Genomic DNA, 22,823 nt, shown 5'->3' with positions numbered 1-22,823 from the left:
AGTACAGAATGAGTGTCAAACCTATGTATAGACTTGAAAGCATCATGAACTGAAAGGTCAAATAGGAGCTGATCATGTGGCTCAGTTATATTTACCACCTTAATTGATTCAATAAAAGGATGTGTGTGGCGCCACCTGTAGATTACTTCATAACCCACTGCACAAGCATATTAGTTACACGAGGTCCATTTATAGGTGCAGATAAGGCCTTGTGTGCATGCATTACAGCATGTAGCATCAACATACAATAGCCTACTTACTTAACTTAGCTGCATACACAAAGAGCTGTAAATAGGTTCACGATGTAGAGCCAAGAGCCTAAAGTATTTGAGTTGTAGCCAGATGAAAGACAAGGCAGCAGTCAAATGAAAAGGGCTTTATAATAATAATGCAAATGTTCATTTTAAAACAGTCTTACACATAAGAGTAAAAAAAATTCTGGAAAAGAGCAAGGTTAGACGATGTTACAATCAGAAAAAGTCAGTGCCCTGTTGTAGTAAGTGGTGCTGGTGGAATCTGAAAGTTACTGTTCTTTTTTTGCAAAGTACCTGAAGATTTTCGTTTTTAACTATGGCAGCACCGTTTAAATATTATCTGCATAACATAAAAAAACTGCCCAATTTCTTTTTTTAATACTTTCCCCCCTCGTATTCTAAAAATCGCTACTAATTATAGCTTTTGTCCTTGCTCTCATGACAAAATGACACCCTACAAAATATCTGCAACGTCTGTGATGAAAAGCTCACACGAAAGAAGAGTACAAATTTTAAAATGCCTTAAAAGTAAAATAAAAATAATTAAAAAAATGTGTCTAAGGCATGAGTTATTAAATCTTAAAACTGATAGGATCATTACAAACAACCTGAGTATACACAATAATGTTTTTCTACATAGTTCATCATCTTTAGAAAAGTGTCCTCAAATCTGAAGAACTTAAGTCTGTACAGAATTTAACTTTTTTTTTTTTTTTACATCTCAGTATCGTTGCCATCTACTGTCTTGGTAGCCACGGTTGCTACCCCTATCATCATATGGTCTATTGCCGCCTCTGTTGTCATAGTGACGGTTGCCACTCCTGTTGCTCTGGTGTTGATGATGGTGGTGGTGGCTCTCTCGGCCGTGGCCGTGTTGCTGATGACGGCCAGAGCCCGGCTCCTCCGCGTAGCGCTGGCTTCTGCCAGTGCTGTTATTCTGGGATGCGTGATGCCGATAGGGAGTATTGTCATGATGCCGTGAGTCACCACTGGTGGACTTTCCACCTCCAAACGTCTGCCGCTGCGGAGGTTTTAAGGAGCCGTTTAACTGGTCCATTTGCTTCATGTGAGTCTGCCACATCATGTTGTTCATCTACAAATGGAGGGAAAATAAAAAGTCCTGTTTTACACACGGCTTACATATTGACTTATTTGTTACACAATAACAGAGCTAGTTGAACATAAAAGAAGCCAAGTGCAATCCTTGAATAACGCATATGAATTCTGTCCATTATGGCAATACAGTATTGTTTTTTGAAATAGAAACTTACCATGGCATGCTTCTGCAGATTATCGGGAGAAGAAAAGGATCTCTGTATTTGGTGTGGAGGAGTATATGGTGGAGAGCTGAATTGGGCTGGGGTTCTGTAGGAGTGTGGAAATAGCAATTTATAAGGGTCTTCAAATAAGATCAACATTAAGTTTTTATTAGAACTTTTTCTATTTTGCTTTTCTACTTTGAGCACTTAAAGCCCTTTTTACTACAAGCCTCATTCACCTATTCACACACAAATTCATGAGTGCTTTGGTCCTAACTAAGCAACACACACTCTGGATGCATTGGGGGAAGCTCAGTGCTTAGTGTTTTGCCCAAGGACACTTGAAGACTTGAGTAGCTGGTGATTGAACCGTCGACCTTTGGATTTCCAGATGACCCGCTCTATCTCCTAATCCACAGCTGCCCCAACAACTTACAGTAACTATTGTAGTTGAAGGGACCAGTGACCGAGGAGAACTTCAGTGTCTACGTAAACTTCAAACTACTAGAAGGTTCTACCAAAGCTGCTAGTTACTGCAAGGCTATAGGACAGCACCCATGACCACATAAGTTATTTTTAACATCATTATATTATATTATTATAATTTATTATAACTAGTTTTGCAGGATGAGCCAAAAATTATATTGGAGTACTTCACTGACACACTAATATAAAAATCAATCTACCTCTAACAACAAAATAACAAAAAAAACCTACAAAACATTTCGCAATTTATAATTTACTTTTCTTTTAGAAAAAGATCGTGGAAAGAAAATTTCACTAGTTGACTAATTTTAAATTAACAAAATATTTAAATTGAAAATTGAAATTAACAAAATATTTCAAATTGACCAAAATCTGATGCATGAGGTTAAAAACTGGTTTTAAAAGTAGTGCAAAAGTATGCAACAGCCATTTGAAACAGCTAGCTTCCTTCTTTAATGATTACATCACACTTCAAATGCTGCCGAAGTGTGTGACACTTTGTGCCACAATACACACCCACAATATCGGATTAATTTGCCAAGTGTGGGTAATGTTGGCAGTGCCAGCACCAGCCCCTCCCATTGCACACTAGCACTGACACACCTGTGCAGAATATCATTAAACATCACTCCAGTTTAGTGGCTATGCCTGCTTACTCAGATGCAGCCTGCATACAAACATTTTCACTCATTTTCTATGTAATCCAGACGTACACCAGTTTGCTCAGCTGTCATCTGTGTACTTTGCACCTTGCTTATTAACAACATCTCATAGAGAGACAGATGGGGAGAGAGAGAGGCTGATGTCTAATGGGAATCAAAGCAAATGACACAGTACGTTGATTAAATAAGAACATACTTGTTTCTGGCACCAACAGCAATATGTAAATGTCTACTAACTTAGTCGTGTGCACTCCTGTTTTCGTCTTCTCCAAGTGTAATAAAAATTATAAAGTTATGTGACTGGCTGGGACAATTCTCAGAATATTTGGGTCATTTTCTCATTTCCATTATCTACTCACAAACGTGTTTTCCTGAAGTGATGTAATGGAATAAGGCAACAACGACCAGTTCATGGTTTCCATGTGTTTACATCTGCACTTTGACAGACCTGTGCCAATGACTATATTCGTGTCACATGGACCACGGGGCATACATTTAGAGTTTAAATATGACTATTATCTTGAGGAAATTTTCGCCTCTACTACCATGGAAGGATATATTTGTGACAGATTAGAAATTATCTGGTGACTGTGATATCCAAAAGAACTAGGCATCACAAACATGAGCTTAACTCCATTTTCATTTCACTTTACAACTGAAAGATGCTGCTTTCACCAAACTAGCTTTAACTTGCTAATCAGCATAGGAAGAAATTTTAATGACTATTATTCATTCCATTTTACAGCCATACAAAAAGCAAAAGGGTCGTAAATCTTATATACACTTATGATTGGATAATGTTTTTGAATTCTTTAGTCCAACAGTCAGCCTGTTTTGAACAGCCTACACAATTTTTATTCATTTATTCATTAACTTTATAATTCAAAGCTCAGGTGCTATAGTAATGGTGACTTGAAGCACCTGACTTAATTCTACTACATCACAACTGTAGTTAAGTGTGACTCCAAAGTACTGATTTGTTTTGGGGGGGTTTGGTGACATATTACCACAGTCTCAATGGACTTTATTTTTTTAATGAATATTTTAATACTTGACAGTGAAACTTGTTAGTCTTTCCTCTTATTAACAGCATGTGAGCATCTTAATTGGTACAATAAGATGATAACTTTTGATGCTGTGAGACACTCTCTTACCTCTGGCCATGGGGATTTGGGGTACTTGCAGGACTTGAATTCTGTGAGTTCCCTGGATTGCTGCAATGACTGCTGCCTATGAGCGAGCAAAACAAAATTTATATTAAAAAGAAGAAAGCATATATATACTTGATCCATACCAAATGATATGACAAACACACACTCTTTAAGAAAAAGAAATATCATTGCAGTAATCTTAATATATTAGTAATATAGCAAATGCATGTATGCCATTAGGTTACTATTGTTGTTTTGTTGCTATATAAAAAAAATTAAACTTAAAATGAATTGAATTAAACTCTTTCCCCTAGCTCCTCCTACAAGTGTTAATTAATCTAGATGAAAATGATAAGAAAAACTACCAAGGATACCAAGACTATAAACATCTATACAGCCGTCGGGAATTATTTTTAAAATACTTAAATCCTTACAAATCATATATATTACATATAGTAGCTGACTCAAAATGAATGGCTAAATTATGGCTATGTTACGTGCATGTTTTTGTTTGTAAATCAATTTTAAGTGCAGTGACATTTTTGAGGTCACTGGAACGTGTTATTACGCATATATGTAAATAACTGTTGATCAAAATGTGACACCTATAGTGTCTGCAATTGACTACTTTGTCTTATACAATGACTCACAAAGCAGAAGAGCAATAAATATATAGGATATAATTCACATAGAATTAATAATATTGATCATAATAAAAATATAAAGTTAACATATGTCTGTGTTTTCATACATGAGCAAAGCACCAGACACTAGTTGACACTAATTCATGCAATTATATAAAAATCATTTTAAATGACCCTAAACACTGACAAGCACAGAAAACTAACTATACTTTATACACACACTACCCCGTAGCTTTTAATGATATAGCATATTGTATTACTAGATTTACAATTAAATTATGTGAACACCTAACTCTCCAAAATACTTAACCAAAGCTTTAAAATAAATCTTTGTGGTGTAAATGCCACTAACATTTTCTTTTTTGTCATCAGCCTTTTAACGAGTGTTGGGGAGTAACAGAATACATGTACTGGCATAATGTATTTAAAATACAAAATATGAGTAACTGTATTGCGTTACAGTTACCGTTTAAAAGGGTGGTATTCAGAATACATTTACTTTGTTGAAATAAATGGATTACACAGCGGTCTTTTCCTGTTTCATATGTTAGGCTATGCCCTCTCTAGTTTTGCTAATTCCACACCGGCGGAAACCCAAACAAAACATGCATTAAGAGGCTCTAATGTCTGTGTCTCAATCCCGCAGCCCATGTCACCTCTACTTGCTGCCCGCACAATAGGGCTGCCACGATTAGTTGACTAGTCATGATTACGTCGACTATCAAAATCGTCGACGACTAATTTAATAGTCGACGCGTCGTTTGAAGCTTTGTAAGATCACAAAAGGCGCAGGAATAAGTAGTAGGATTTAAGAGTGGCAGCACGGTGGCAAGGTGGTTAGCACTGTTGCCGCACAGCAAGAAGGTCCTGAGTTCAATTCCACCATCAGGCCGGGGTCTTTCTGTGTGGAGTTTGCATGTTCTCCCCGTGTTTGTGTGGGTTCTCTCCGGGTACTCCGGCTTCCTCCCACAGTCCAAAGACATGCACAGCTTGTGGGGATAGGTTAATCGGATAATCCAAATTGCCACTAGGTGTGAATGTGCGAGTGAATGTGAGTGCGAATGGTTGTCTGTCCCTGTGTGTAAGCCCTGCGACAGACTGGCGACCTGTCCAGGGTGTACCCCGCCTCTCGCCCTATGACAGCTGAGATAGGCTCCAGCGCCCCCCGCGACCCTGAAAAAGGATAAGCGGAAGCGAATGGATGGATTTAAGAGTGTAATAACGGACTGAAACAGAAGATGGCAGCACTGCATGTACAAGGATGCCAGCTGCCGTTAAACCCCGAAGAAGAAGTAGCTCTGTCCCAGAATTCAAAGCGCAGCCCTGCTCAGTTTCTAACAATGGCAGCAGCTAGTTAGTTTTAATATTACTCTTATTATTCTTTATGGGTCACAAAATAAACGTTTAACATATTTTCAGGCGAGAATGTAGCTGTGTAAATCTCAAATATCTGCTCAGTTTATCAAGACACCACATATTTTCAAAAGCGCTCCGACGTTTTCAGAGATGTCTGTTACCCACTAGCTCGTTAGCTAGCCGGGGGCAAAGCTCACTAGAGCCGGTGTGAACACCGGACTCCCGACAAATCGTTTTCAAACCCACCACCGTCTTTCGCTACTCAGGTTAAACATATAGAAGTCACTTAGAGAACTTTAAAATGTTATTGTTTGGCTTTTTTTTAGTATTTTATTTGTTCCTGAGTAAATCGGTTTGGCTGAGATTAAAGTTGTAGTTTTTACACAGCTGAATAAACGTCAAGCAGACAACTGATTATCAGAAGCGTGAGATGCTCAAGAATATACTCCGGTGTCCCGTTATATTTTAGATAGCAAGGAGCTTATTAAACTTCACCGAAACAATCTGCAAATTTCATTAAAATTTAATAAACTATCATCTTGTCTTTATTTTAAGTTAGCACATACCTTAAACACTTAAAGCTGTAAGCTAATGATAGTTATATAAGAGCAGATGCTGCTGGTGCAATAAGCTGTACGTTTTACACCCAATGGATGCATGATCTGATTAGTCGACTAATCGCAAAAATAATCGGTGACTAGTCGACTATCAAAATAATCGTTTGTAGCAGCCCTACCGCACAATGACGTAAATATTTTAAAAAATTATTATTCAAAAAATAATTGAATATACAGGCGTAGCCATAAAGAATGTAGCCTCATGGGCAGTGTAGTCCGTGCTGCAGGGAGAATGGACTGCCGTACCCGTTATGTGTCTGTGAGCGAGGGAGGGAGAAAAAGGAGAGTCGAAAAGTACGAGTTGTCACCGAGCAGAAACGTGAAATGGAAGCATGTAAATATAATAATAACCACTGAAGCCAAAAAGAGTGCCTGACGAGCCCAGTTGTAAATAAGCTATTTAGACTCAACTGTACACTGTGTTCACATTTTCCTCCGAAACAATAAGTTCAGTTGGAGCAGCCTTTCAACGCTTCTCTCTGTCTCTCGCTAGCAAAAGTTGACGCAGACAACAAAGTAAAGATAGTTTTCGGCTACGAGCCCAACACACAACCCAACGTATTAGCCAGAGGTCCCTTTACTATGGTTTGGAGCCGCGGACCTGTTTTATATACGCGCGGAATAGTTTTCTATATGAGATTGCTACTAAAAGTGCAGCCTTACCTAATGTCCACCCTACTGTTATTCATTTTATATTAAGATTTAAATCTAGTTGGTATTGGTATGGCAAGCAACCTTCAGTAATAGTAATAAATCACACAGCAATAGTACATTGTACAGTGTAGTTGTAAAAAGCATGATAATATATTAAGTAATCCAAAGCCTGTTTGCTTTACATGTGAAATTGAAGTTATATTTGAACAGGCCCAAACGGGCTACTGGCTTGACAGCTAACATGTTTTTTTACTGGTCCTTGGCCGTCAGGCATTTGGTTAAGTCGCAAAGGTTTTGGAAAATTGGGTTGGGTCACACACTTCACTAACACTGCCAATAAATATCTGATGTGCCAAGAGGAAATACATTTTTTCCATGTGAAGTAATATTTTAAAGGGACAGGTTTGTCTTTGCTCTGGGCTTTAGAGGCAGTTACGCATCTAAATAATATTGGTTCTTGTTGCCTAGTTTTGCAGACATCTGCATAAAAAATGTATGGCTTCTTATGAGCACAATCAAAGTAAACACCACTTGAAATTGTGGTGCTTTACATGCAACATACCACATGTGGAAAGCACAGTGTGTGAGCAGTTTTAGACAGGAACTAACTCTACCTTTGCTCATTTTTTTAAACTTAAAATTTAAAAAAAATAAAGAAATAGTAAAATAGTTTACCCGCGTTTAGTCTTGTGCATTTGTATTCCTTCAATTAATTGTAATGAAACAATCACAAGTGATGTTGGCTACCATGTTTATTGCCAACTATGTTTAGAGGAGTTAACTACCCAAAATGCTACAGCTACACTATCTAGTAAAATAGTTCCATACCCAAGTGCTGATTTACATGGTTAAATATAAATGTATACTAAAAATTACTTTCTGGAGGAAAACTTTGCAAACAAGGCAGGCTGCATTTCAGAGTGAGGTAGAATTATATAAGTCAGACAATGCAGTGAAAAAGAAGTGATACAACTTTTAACTATACTGTCTCATCCTAGTACCTTGTCTGAAAAGACATATCTTTATATGTTAAAAAGTCAATGCACAATCCATTCTAAGACTGAAACCCTTTGGTTTTCCGTAGACTTGAGTGATTTAATTCAACTACTAAGTCGCTCAAGGTTTTGTCTCACTTCTATTCCTTTTGACCTACTATGCACACCGACAACTGTGCACAACACCGAAACCAAAGAATCCCTATCGGGTGTAGGGTGTGGTGGTTACTGTACATGGGTCATTGCTTTTCAGTAACACTAACAGTAGTTTACTCAAGTAGTGACGTCTACTTCTTTGCGTGAAATATGATGGTCGCAGCTTTGTCTGTGATAGCTTTTTAGTTACTTATTTCTGGATAGTCAAACATTAACTGAAACGTTCAGTGTTGAAACCACATAAATGCACAAAACACGTTGAAATATTTACGTCATAATTCAAAGCAACAAAAATGCCAGCTCACCTGATCTGAACTGCACATGGATATTTCTCCCATTCAGCATGGTTCCGTTTAGTAGTTGCACGGCGTAGGGCACGGACACGTCATGTTTGTATACGGCAAAGCCAAACGTCTTCTGTCTCCCATCCGAGTCCTTTGGAATTTTGGTTTTGACAAGAGGTCCTGCCTGCAGAAAGGATCAACGAATTTCGTAAACAAAAGCTTGTGATCAACGGCTAAAGCTAACGACAGCTAACTAGCTAGCTACTGTGATTCGGGGGTGAAAAACCACTACACACAACGCATGTGTAAAACACCAAAAGACATGTAAACGAGACACATTTGTTACCGCACAATACAGCTTACAGCTCCACGTGTTAGTACATTCCGGTGACTTTATTTGTAAGCGGTTTCTGTGCCACTAGCTAGCTATTATGCTACCAACAGTTTCTAGTTTTGTGCACAAGTGGCGAAAGCAGCACCTGTAAAAACAACTCGAACAAAAGCTCCTCCGTCACTTTAGTATCTAGGTTTCTTATGAAGACGGTGCGGTCCGTTTCCTCCTCTATTCCCATTGTATTTAAGCAAATCTCAAACCACTGTTAGCAACACAAACGCAAAAGTCCAGCCAAATTCCACTGCGACACACAAAAAGCGGAAGGCCAATCTTGCCGTAAAGTAAAACGCGTTATCCTTTCAACGGCTCTTTCACGACATCCGCATACTTTTAATTTCGGGCCTTCACAACGTATATTTAAAAACATGCTATATTCTAAATTAATATACATAATAAAATTTTAAATGTAATGTATTATATGGCACTTCTCAACAAAAACACACACCAGGAGAGCTGCTGAATTAATGACAGATTTTATACAAAATTAAATCGCTGCACGTTAAATTATAATCGATTTGTTTGACAGCCAAATTTGTAGTCATGCAATATTGTCGCACGTCACTGACCACGTCACTAGGTTGGTTGTGGATTTAAAGAGGACAAGAAACACTACATGTCGCAGAAGCCTAAATTTATTTGAATATGTTTTTTTTTTTTTATCTTTGCATGTTCAGTTACAATTATTCTTTTACTTATCTTAGAACTGTAATAGGAGGCTAGGGTTCACATTGGTATCACAAGCTAAATCCGATACATTATGTTAATAAAATGCAGAAATATAATCATCAAAACACGTGAATTTTACTGCTCACATAGTGGTTACTTAATAGCTATACTTGACCACGCAACATTAATAGTAGATGACTATTATCTAATTTTATTCATGCTTCTGTGAGACAGAATATGTTGTCAGTTTTATACCAGTTATTATTAATATTATTATAAGTAGTATTTACTTTAAATCTTGAGATAAAAAAAACTAAGCTGTTTAAATTCTAATCTGCAGTTGCAGGACCTCCTAAAATTGAAAAACCTTTATTAAAAAACAGATATGGTGGTGTGCTGTTCAACCCTTTTTTTCTGAGCCGACTTTGGGACTTATGACGGCAGGAGAAACACAGCTATCACTGACAGTGTTGACACTGTTAATAGAGAACCAGCATGAAAAATGACCTTGAAAGTGTGACATTAAAATTAGTTATTTAATTAGCTAAATATTTAATTAACTGCTATTAATAGGCCTTTGTCACAGTAGGAACAACATTGACATTAATTATTGAGTTATTCACATACTGTGACATATTCAATTTTCTTCAGTGAAATAGACAGAATACTGAATACTAAGAATACAGCTGGCCTGCAGATTGAAATGATTAGCTCCCACAAATGACTATCATATTTGCAGACATCATTTTCACCTGTTCTGTTTACCAAATCATTTTAAGTCTTTCTAACTAATTTATTTTTTTTTATTAAAAAATCTGTAGGTCATTGGTACATGCTCTCGAAATAAGTGCATCTGATGGTGGTGATCTTGTTATAGTGGAGGTCAGGCAAGCAGCATGACAGGCTTTACTCTCATCTTAATCAGATAATTTTACAGTCAATGCCAGTCCTCCATATTAATTAGACCAGTTTAAAATATAATGACTTTCTCCTTCATGCCCCGGGAAGCTTTTCACAATTTCTGGTATGATTAAGCTTGAGTGGCAGAAGCAGGGATGGTCTATCATTCGCAATTGGAAAAGCAGCCACCCACCCACCTTTTGATTTTGTATATAGGAAATTTGTGGACTGCACACTAAAAAAAAAACAAAACCCATACCTCCATTCATGTATCTGTGAGACATTGTATGTAAGGTGGTGTTTCCATCACTTCTGTTACTCATTTGGCAATAAACACTGCAATTTAACACCAAATCTTGGCTGTCATCGGGTCTCGGGGGATCAGTGCTGTGTTGCATAGCTGTAAATGCTTGATGTGTTCGGTACACTCCAACAAAATGCTTATGATTTATAGTACTGCAAGGTTGCAATGGAAGCAATAAAAAAGAGCCTAGACCATAAAACTACACCTGTGCAGTATGCTATTTGATGACTAAAGCCCTTGAATCTATTTTTGGATCCAACATTGCCATTACCCCATACATCTCCCTGATGCTATCCCACCCCTACCCAACACTATTGGAAGGAATTCAAGAAGCCACTGCAAGAATAAAACACAGGACAAAGTGTGCAGTGATGAGGGAAATGGATAAATGAAGAGCAAGATGAAACAGGCACACCCGCTAAATCTGTAAAAAAGCTCATTAGAAACCCAGTGGGAAAAAATGCATGCTTTCTAAACCGAATTAGATATGATTTAAATAATTAACATTGCCTGAAAACAACCATTTCAGTAATTAGACAGCACTAAATACTGTAATGAGCTGTATCCTGACAAGTGTGGAAGTGTAGCAGTAGATGGCAGCATTGATCCAGTGATAGTGGGTTGACAGAGCTGCTTTTTATCTGCAGGCATGTGAGAGGGTTCCTGTGCTTCATAGAAAGGAAGGAAAAAAAGAAAGGGGAAAAAACAATGCCAAGAGAGTTTCTTTTTCTTTTTTAAGTGGAGGACTTTAAATCTATTGTCATAGGAATACTCTCTTTTATGTTTCTCCTTTAGCCTGCAGCCCACTTTCAGGTTTCTTCTAACTTTAAAGGTTTCTAAATGGGCTGATATTTCCATCACAGAAGCATTTTTCTACATTTTCAGGAACGTTGCATTATGTGGATACCAGAAGACTTTTTCTATTGTTGATTTAAGTATAAGAAAGGTTCACTATCGTGTTTGCCAGTCTGTACATATGGCATGATGGTCAGCAAAACTAAAATTTAAAATCAGGAAAGCAAGGTCCCAATTTGAAATCATGATATTTAACTTAAATCCATCACCTCATACCTTTACCAACATTAAGGTTAATGCATTCATTTCTTTTTATATGACTAGGTTTATGCCTTTATGTTAGACTTGGCTGCATTGGTTTAATTAATAGGGGAAGAAGAAAAACATGACAAAATGGGAACAATGCTCAAGGGCAAGACAAAATCCAAATGTGCAGTTGCCAAGGGGGAAAGTCACAGCAGGATCCCAGAAATAGGCCATCAGCAGCCACCCATGGTCTGGTCATATATGGGTGAAATCTTAAGGCCATTTAGCCACACAAGGCTAATTCTGCATCTGACCTCTGCCCTGGAGCGTTTGTTGTGACTGTGAAGCGATTGACTGGTGGCTGCGCACATCCTTGTGTAACACCAATCTTTCCTTTAGGCAGAGCATATACACAGCACACCCTTTCGCTGCCCTTCCCCCTGTTCATTAATATTCATAATTCATGTGGAATAAAGTGATTCTGGATAATTAAATAGGCATGAATATTTGTGGGATGAAAGTTTAGCTGAGCCATCCCTCTTCGGCAGCGTGATGTCACAGAGCGGCTTCAATGGATTCAGCACACACACACACACACACACACACACACACACACACACACACACACACACACACACACACACACACACACACACACACAGCTTAATGGCCTCTACCTTTTAAAGTGCAACTCAGAGCTTATCCAGCAGTAGCTCCCACCTATATGTAATCTTATTTTACACCTCCTGATCCGAGATTTAGCAGAATCAATGGACAGAGATGGTGTTTGTGTGACTCCTGTACTGCCAGTAACAATGTATGGATCAATTACACTTAAATCCACAGAGCAAGGAGAACCGGTTTTGTGCTAGATGCCATTTATTATTCAGGAGTGCAGAACAACAGTAGTGGTGCTGTACTTTGTGGAGACCACGTAGAATGCAAATGTGCTATGCGTGTATGATCCTGCATGGAGGTGACTCAAAGATTGATGGATTACAGCACATTAGAGCGGCAGAAAAGCTGCAGTGCGTATAGTCAGCCAAACAAGTTAAGCATTAGTCAGTCTATTCATTTCTGCAGGATTGTTTCAAGTATTAGGTGCAAGTCTTCGGGTATCCTGTCCTTACCTTGAGACATGCATCTGAGTCTCTCTGTTACACACACGCAGAGAAGATCTGAAAACTGGCAGCATGCCACCCCGTTTCAGCAGCCTTCTAAAACAAATGGATTCAAAAAGCTTTGGATGGGGTGTCCAAGCCGCTTTGTTACTTCACAGCTTTCTCTGTCTCTGCAACATGCTTGTTATCGCAATATCAGAGCTGCATGTTGCTGCCGCCCTGACATGCTGCGACATCATTTTCATTTCTGTGATTCCCTACTCATGGTCTCCCTCTCTCTCTCTCTCTCTCTCAAATAGGCCCACATTAAGGGAGATCCATCCCTTTGCTACAGTGCTGCAGTGCTGAGAAACAGTATCAGAAAAAAGGAAATGTCTAGCAACCCACACACACACACACACACACACACACACACACACACACACACACACACACACACACACACAAAGTGCTGTGGAAGGGCATCCAAAATTCTTTTTCCATTTCCACTGCTTCATTCAAAAAGCCCCTCTTATTCTTCAGTTTCCCGCATTATGATGACTAATATTAACTTACAGTATATTATTAAGTGCAGAAACAACCCTCTGTTTTATTAAAGGGGAAAAAGCGGGACATTTCATTTGGATCCACTAATCATTCAACCCCAATCCCATCATTACCACTATTTCCTTTAACTGTTCCAGGAAGTGAGGTGTCAGCACATTTCAGATAGCAAGGGTCACCCTGAAGCCTGTCTGTTGGGGAGCAGAATAATTCTCTTTGCTAAAGGTACCATATGTAGGGCGTTTATTAGCTAGGGAACTGAGGAAAATATGGTCCTGGTGGAATAATTAAGAAATGGATCACTACTGTTAAGTTCTTCACAAATATCCAACCTTTCTATATATCCCATCGCCAACTCCTCCCCTTCTTCTTCTCTCTCGGCTGCTGCTTTTTAAAGCTTCGAACACCTTCAGAGAGGATAATGAGCTCTGTCAGAAAGAGACTGCTTCTTTTTTCCCCCTCTTCCCAAAGTAAGCTTTTGCCTTTTTCCCCCCCGCAACTTCATTATAATCAACAGTGGAGTGTTCCATATTCCTGCTGCTGAGCAGAACATGCCCTCAGAGACAGTCAATATTGCAGCTTATAACCTGTAACTCTGAGTTCAACCCCCCCGAAGAAGAAAGTTTTCCCTTTGAAGAGTCTCATCACTATGGTAATCAGCTGATCAGAGGATGCTATGCCAACTCCTTGTGATGCAAATATTTGTTTTACATGCAAAACTGCCAGATTAAAACCCTTTCTCTAATTCGCACTTGAGTTTTAGGCTAACAATCTGGCTCTTGTCACTGATGTAATTTTGCTGAGGGAATTACACTCACTGGATAAAGAACCCAGCAGTCAGTCAGACCACCATCTGTAATGTCCGTATATTTAAGAAATTATACTGATTTGAATTCATAAGGAAATTCCTCCACTTAGACAAGATAACACAGCTGTTCTGAAACAGGACTTCTGCTCTATCAAACGGCACTCGAGATCCCATAACTCCGCCGTAACGACGCTGGCATCGTTCTTGTATATTTACTATGGGTTTAAAAAAACTGCAGAAAGTAGACTGTATAAACCACGCATGGCTGTCACACAGTTAAGAGGCTGTTTAACTAGCCAAGGCTTGGGCTAAAATTGCCACCCTCCATGAAGCCAATGATGCAAATGAAATAAAATTTAATTTAGCCTTGTCATTTCATGGATAAGCTTTGCGAGTGGTTACAGAGAGCAAAGGAAGGTCAATTCTTTTTCAGTGCAATGCTCAGGGTGTTCATTAATTGCTTGCTGTGGCTTTGTGGACCACTTGAAGCAAATGCCAGCCTTACATTGGCATAAAACTGTGGCGCTAACCTTCATATTCACAGAAAGCTCTCTGGAGACCTGCGCGTTGTTTATCCACCCCCCAACCCCCACCAAGCCCAGGCCCTTTATCGTCACTGTCAGGGTAAAGCACATTACTTCAAACCCATGCAGGAGCTGCTCTAGGCGGTACTGTGTTCCTCACCACAAAATAATAGAAAGAAAAGTTCAAGAGGAGTTTGACAGATCTGGCAAGAAGGGACCATGTCAAATCTATTGAAGGCCGTTCCAGGGGTTTGGATCTGTCATTGTCACAACTAATATTATGCAGTCCTTCTGTCCTTGGCTTGTGGGTTTTCTCTGTGCAAAAACATGCAGCATTTGCATTGGCATTCAGCTAATTGATAACGATGACAGAGAATTTTAGCTATGAAACTACGAACTGAGAAAAACAAAATGACGGGCAGGTATTGTGCGGCTGCTTATGTGTAAATATGCTTGAAACTTTTCTGTCTCTGTAACTTGTGACAGAAAGGAAACGAGCCTGAGTGGGATTTTTGTGATTAAAAATGGCCAGAAAATACCATATTTCATTTGTAAGTATAGTCAGCTGATTTTAGTAAGTGTGTTCTCCAAGTGCAAAACTAATTTACATTTGCTTTAGTCTTCTCCTTTTAAAAAACACTAATTAAAAACACATTTTCCTGGTCAGCTTTTAGATCTTTGCCTTTTCTGTAATTGTCCATTTTGAGTGTCCATTCTGGATTCCATGGATGGTTGTGGGCCTCCAGGCAACCCTCTGGGCACATGCCCCAGGACCTGCAGGTAGAAGACAAATGTCACAGAGGCACAGAGAGCTCATGGTAATTTCTGCTCATTAATCTTTAAAAACATGGTCTTTGTACATCTTAATTACAGAATTGAGTAAAAACCAGCTGGAGCTCGGCTGAAATCCTTTTCAAAATCTGGGTGTGAAATTCTGTTATATTCCAAATTAGGCTACACACAGTTTAGTTAGGAATTGGTTGCATTCACCTGTCAGCCACAGCTGACAAATGTAAATAACTAATAATACTGATAATCTCTTTACAATATTAAATGATCAGTCCTGTAATGGAACCCAATCTGAAACATATTGAATTGATACAGCAAAATCTTCATAATCTAACTAGTAGCTGAAAGAGATTCACTGCACTTCTCAACTAATTTGCAGTCAGTTCTCTTCCACATATAATTTTGATGCTGTATGATAGGTTTAGATAAATACTTGTGCTGATTAAACACAGTCATGTGCATGTTAGATGTGGTCATACACACACTGATACACAGCAAAATGGGACATTACGCTCTTTTGCTTTCACCGCACTGACGCATGCAACACTGCATTAGCTGGCTGCCCCATAGATTAGAAGAAATAACTAACAGTAAAACAGTATCAACACTCCCGCCAGCTGCTTCATGCTCCACCCGGGGACATCATATTCCATCAATCTTTCAACCATTTATTGACGGAACGTCCACATAAATTTGTCTGACAGGTTTAGAGCACTATGAAATATTAATTTTAGATTCTCTGCTCTGGGCCTCTGGCAACAAAAAGCAAAGGTTCATACATTAACTAGTAGATAAAGTTGATGAAATAGCTAACAATAGACAATGGACTGATGCCACTGCTCATATTCCATATATGCACACAGTCTAGCACAGGGACTAATTACAAGAACGTCACATTGTAATACGGGCAAAGGGGTGACCTAGTTATTTGAGAGACTGAATTATACAGTCATACATTCAATCCCCACAAAAGCAAATGTGCATTCACACTGCTGAAAGGTTCTTGATAAAGACACTGAATCCCTACCAGCACACTTATTGTATTACTTTAGCTAAAATCCCTCAAAAGGCTAGATATCTTTACTTCCCTGTATTCTCTAATTCAATGAACATGTCTTCATGAGTCATGCAATTTAGGTGTGAGCATGTATCTCGCACAGTTTAAACAACTTACACTGATGTTAGATTAATGCAAAATGAAAGCAGCTAACTGTGACCCTTGCATGGACAATTGAAAAGAACAGAAATGTACATTTCCACACTTTGCTTTCTTCAGAGCAGCAGCCTTGTAGCCGCACTTGCATCAAGGTTACTCAATGGTTTGATGCTTCCTATTTAAAATCTGTCACAAAGTAAATAAATTGTGCAATCAATCCATGCAGCAAGTGTAGGGAAATAATGCAGTTGAGTACAATAATAGTAGTGGATATGAGGGCTGATGGTGTTCCATAAATCAAATCTGTACAGCCAAGCTTTGCATGCATGTGGCTGTCGTGTTGCTGCAGTCCTGCCTCACAGCCACTGCGAGAACATCATATTGCAGGATATTACATAAATACTCGGTTTATTGTTTTCTTTATCATCCTTTACAGAGTCTGGAGGAAGTCATAAAGAGTGAGGCTGTGGGGGTTGAAAAATAGATAACTGACTGGTACAGACGGAAATTCAAATTCAACAGATTCAGGGAGATGGTGAGTAGAGTGAGGAGAATTGAATGACAGAGCACAGATCCCAAAGCAATCCTTTATTCATCAGTGGGGTCAGGAATGTGTGTCAGGAAGATGGTTTGAGGCAACTACAGTGAAATGCAAGAATGAGAGAATAAGCAGTCCTTAGAATGATATGAGACTTTATTAATAGTAGATATTGGGAAAGAAAAAAAAAGTTGGGATAATTTCCGCTCTTGTAGCTTGCGCTTCTGCTTCTAATGCTTTAATTCCATTATGATACAGAGACAAGATAAGCAAGCTGTCGAAGTTAAAGACCAGCAACTCTGAAATCAATGCAGCCATCCACAAAGCTGCCCAAAGCTGTGATTTAGTCATTTTAAAGGACATCAGCATTATTTAGCAGGCTAGAGTAATTTTTTTTTCAAGCTGAAATCAAAAAATTAACAAGCGTTAAAGCACAGAAAGAAAGTAAGTCAAATATAATAAGTTTGTAAGTTGTTTACGTTCTCAAATTGGAATTGTGTGCTGGTGAGATAAACAGTTTTTTCCTTCTTATGAATATTCGTTGTTAATGTTCGTCTGTGGTAAATAAAAGCAACATATTTAACTTTTTCACCCCCGCACAGCCGTGCACTGAGGGAGGTCTTCTTATTATCTTATTTTAATAATTTCCATCTGGCTAATGAGGGCTTATTTTCATTGTGCCTGGAGGCTCACTTGTTTGTATTGTTGTATTTCATCACTTGGTTAAATGTTAATTGAGTTTTTTTCATAGCATTTGTGCTGAGTTAATGTCTCACTCAAAGGATTTCTCCCAAATTAGCTTTAAGGGTCTCTGCAGGTGTTGCAATTTCACTCGCAGTGCTAGGTTCTGTGTATAATCGTTTGTTGTTAAAACATGTTTCTTCTGTTAATGAGCCGTCTGTTAGGTTTGAAAGAGTGAATGGGAGTGACCGACCGACTATTCTGTAAGTTCAGGCCCTTGTGTTGACCAAGCATGGCATCCCATGTCTACTCACTGCAATCAGGGATTTTAAACCTTGTAATGTTGGAATTGCTGCTCCCTATTATGTCATTGGTGAATACAGCAAGTCATGGATTTCATCTTTTCTTCTTTCTTGTGGCATTATCTGTCCAAACAATTTCACCTGTAGCCAGCTTCAGCAAATACAAAACCACAAAGACACATCTGAGTTGTGTAAACTCCTGACTTTTAATGCGCAGGCTTAAGAATGTAGTATCCACAAACTCCTGATTTATTCTATGGATGCTGCTACGGGGCATACAGTTAACTACACAGTAATAGCAAAGAGCACTTTGGGAAAAACAAGGCACGTTCTGAAACAGAAGACATTGTATATTTTACTCTGTTCAGTGGTTTTATCATACTTCAATTACTATGTAGAGACATACATATATATATATATATATATATATATATATATATATATATATGTATATATATATATATATATATATGTATATATATATATATATATATATATATATATATATATATATATGTATGTATATATATATATATATATATATATATATATATATCGGTGGGCAAGAGACGAAAACAGGGCGTTGTTGGAATGCTACTACGCAAGTAACCCCGGCGGCAGGGGCTACATGAATAGGATGACGGACCTATGGATTCTTCGATATATATATTGTTAGGTTTGTAGCTTGAACCTATTCGCTGGAACGTTAAGACAATATAATTACACTGCAAGCAAGACGCAAGTAGGCAAACTTCTTCATGGTACTCGTGCACGGGAGAGATTGGACAGAGCGCCGTCCCTTCGCTTGACCCCAGTAGCTCTCGTCCGTCCTCCCATACACTATCCTTTTATTGAGGTTACATGAATATGCATAGGTTCATTAACATACGACGTCTACATACAAACAAAGAGTACCTTGCCTGTGTGTGTGTGTGTGTGTGTGTGTGTTGCTGATCAAACGGTCAAACATCCTTGGTCAGGAAGAGGGTAGACTAGACCCCCCCCGGTGAGGAAGTCCAGCAGTTCATCTAAACAGAAAAGCACTTAGACTAAAACAGACGTAGCTACGTTAATCCTACCATAAAACAATAAGAGAAGGTATGACCTCTCTCATGCTCCCAGGATGTAGGTGTGGAATGCACACCAAGCCTCTGTAGCCTGTTAAAGATCACACAACTTATCACTACACAATTGATTATACACCTCTAAGCATCTATGGTTAAATATTTCTAAGCATAAATAACAATCAACAATACAAACTCTAACATATATATATATATATATATATATATATATATATATATATATATATATATATATATATATATATATATAAATCAGTCTTAGAAAATTAGATCACACTTCTAAAGCAGTATATGGATGAGCCAGGGTGTTAAAATATTAAACATTTTGACACTGAATGGATGGGTTGCATACACTGAGGGTGAAAAAGGTTACTCTGTGTGTTAAATATGGATAATTGTTATATTATACAATATTTTTAGATAAGTATAGTTAAATAATCCTAGTTCAATATGTGATATAAATATGTATATATCGATGTAACAAGGGACTGTGTATTAGACAATGACTATTAAATTGTATAGTACCAAGAAAAAGAAATATATGATGAGTTAAATAGGGATCAGAAATGTTTGTTTCTTCCTGCTCCTTTTCAAACAGGGCATGGTCAGTATTTCAGTACTTAATCTACAGAGTTTGGCTGAAAGGTTTTTGTTCATGTTGTCAACATATAGAAAGTATTATATAAAGATTTCAAACATTATTTCACATCTGACCTCTGACCTTACCTTCAATGGCAATAGACTGAGCTGAAGATCAAAGTGATAATAATGCTATAAAAAGATATTTAAAATTATATTTCTTGCTGCCATTGTTTGTATTGACAACATATAGGCATAAAGGGAATGAAGTATCACGTTACTTTGGATCTCTGGGCTCTTCTTTAAGGTCAAATAAGGTCAAACTTGAATAAAATGTCTTTTTTCTTAATGCTGCGTTTGTTTGTATTTAGGAAATTACACTGGCATATGGGGATTCTAAACATCACATTATAGTCTGCATCCAAACATCAGGTCACATTTGACCCCTGACCTCTCTTCTACATTTCACAGCTGCGTTTCTTTCAATTTGACCCAAAAATGTGTTTTATCTTCACAGAAAGTTTTGCTAAGAGAAAGAGAATGAGATGTCTGGTTAGTTACAAATATACTGTAGTATAATATTACACAGTTATTTTCATATCAACATCTATTTTTCATTACCTACTCCTACATAACATTTGTGTAATTAAAGTATATGTGAGTTTTACTGCACCACAAGCTTCTGAAAATACTTTTGAAAAGAAAAAAGTATAAAAATATAGAAAATGCAAAACTGTTCACTTAAAAGCAAAATACCAAAAATACCATGAATATCATAATTAAAATACACTTGTTAGTAGCAGTGCTACTTGGCACAGGTAAAGAGTGAATGGGAATCCCTTGGAAGCTTGTGCGAAGAATGATAAACAACCACAACCCATGGCAGACATTGACGAGAGCAGTAACAGACAGGGAGAAGAGTGTTGATTGAAGAGTTGCCCTGAGCACTGCCTAAGTAGTGCTCAGGGCTATGAACATGTGGCTGAGGCAGTGTAGGTATTGCAGTGGCAGCAGTTGGTAATTACCACTATATCAGCAACACGTCCTCCGTGTCATCCATTTCATTAGGTGCGCATCGGCTCCCGATATATGGTGGTGAAAACATTATTACCGTCTCCCCTCCCCTCCTCTTTTCTTTTGTTACATCTGAAATAACAAGAGGTGAATAAAGAACACAGCAAATTTTAGAGGCTTAAAAAGGTAAGGGGGTTTGTTTAGTGGTATGGGCCTCAGAGTGGGATATCCCACTGTAAATGCTATAGTATGTGTATTTAGGTGATCCTTGTCTTCTCAGGTACACTAACTTACCAAAAAGTGCCTCGTTGATGTTCTTTCCCACTGAGTTGTCCTGTGTTTTTCTGTTATGCTTATTCTCTTGTTCAGGTTTTAACTGCCATAAATGTTAATTATGTCAATTTGTTTAATTTATTGTGTTTATGTATGTTATTTATTTTTGTTCCTTTTGGGGTAAGAACTAAGTTACATTCTGTGTTGCACACAGGCCCTTTTAAGTGACGCAAAGGGTAGTCAAGAAAGCATGTGCAAAGAAGCTAAGCTATAAGTTAACTTAGTCACAATAAGGATTAAATAAGCAGTTTCAAAGTAAAAGGAAGCTGTAAAGAAGAAGAAGTTGTGAATTATTTTTAAGTTTTTGTTTCTGAAGTGGTTCATTCCCTCACGGTTATGTGCAGCCAGCGAGGTATGTTAACTGTATTTTGTTTATCGCGCATTTGCTAACTTTGGTTTAAATGTTTATTTGTAACATTTATGTGTGGTCATTCTGTACATTTATGTAATCACAGTTTGACGGTGGATTTTATGGTGGTTTGGAGGAGAACTGTGATGGAAGAATAAATCCACTGGAGGGAGTGATACAGGTTAAATTTTAGTTACCTTCATGAGTAGCAGTGTTCAGCTGGGTTGATGATAAATAAATAAGAAACTTCAGTTGCACTCTTCCTGTTGATCTTTGAGTGATTCTCCGGCACAAATTGTCCCATTGTCATTTGTCTTGTGTTTTTTATTCATTTATTTTAATTTAAGGAAAATTGTTGTGCTGGAACCAAAGGGATTAAAACTGCACATCAGTCTCAAACTCCCACCTTGTTAACAATTCTACTTTTCCAATAAAAATGAAGTCATTTATACCAGGACTGCATTTCTTGAGTTACACCACAATTCTGTGCAAAAAAGCAAAAAAAATTTGTTTAGATCAAGCTCAGCATTTTATCATTGTAGCAAGTCACAGCACTTGCTTCATTAAAGTATTCAAAGACCTTCCTAGTTTAGTTGCCTGCAGAGCTGAATAAATCAAAAGCCTTTTGTGGATATATTTTTAAAGCTTCCCTAATGCTGCCATCTCTTCCTTATGCATGGAAGTACACCAGTGCAGCAAGCACTCCTTCACTCTTTACAGTTAGACATGGTGAGAATTTTTGCTCAAACAAGACCTCTCCTAGGACCTTCCTCTGAGGTGAAAAGTGCATCTACCTGAAATATGAGTAGGTTGCATTTTGCCACAAGCAGAATCTCACTGCAGGCAGAAGTGTGTAAATTACTACTAACTAAAGAAAAAAAAAATCAAGAATGCAAATGGAAGTGTAAACATAGATCAGCACTCTAAGTTGAGTCAAAATTCAGAGATATGAGGAATTATATGGAGCAGAGCAGAAGATGAGCATACCGTATGAGTTAGTTAATCAAAGTTGAGTCATACTTGAATAAAAAGAGAGTTCAGATTCAGACTTGATCGAGGCTCCCTGCACTCCAGGCATTTTTTCTTATGACATTTATTGATGTGTTTAATTATTTATTGTGTTTATTTCTTTTGGAAGAACAAAAGAAAATTCTGGACAAGGAACCAAGGAAATAGGG

General features: G+C 38.0%; 1 protein-coding gene across 1 annotated transcript; it reads right to left on the bottom strand.

Annotated features, from left to right (window-relative positions):
• Positions 1–361: 361 nt before the first annotated feature.
• rbm7 (RNA binding motif protein 7) lies at positions 362–9,217 on the bottom strand. Its single transcript, XM_004543956.5, has 5 exons — positions 8,998–9,217; positions 8,540–8,702; positions 3,816–3,891; positions 1,526–1,619; positions 362–1,347 (listed from the first exon to the last, which is right to left on the bottom strand). The coding sequence occupies exons 1-5, from the start codon at positions 9,088–9,090 to the stop codon at positions 976–978; spliced, it is 798 nt and encodes a 265-aa protein (XP_004544013.1). The 5' UTR covers positions 9,091–9,217; the 3' UTR covers positions 362–975.
• Positions 9,218–22,823: the final 13,606 nt, after the last annotated feature.

Source organism: Maylandia zebra, linkage group LG14 (assembly GCF_041146795.1).
Source record: "Maylandia zebra isolate NMK-2024a linkage group LG14, Mzebra_GT3a, whole genome shotgun sequence".
In the NCBI taxonomy this organism is placed as follows: Eukaryota; Metazoa; Chordata; class Actinopteri; order Cichliformes; family Cichlidae; genus Maylandia; species Maylandia zebra.
This window is presented reverse-complemented; position numbering and strand designations above follow the sequence as displayed.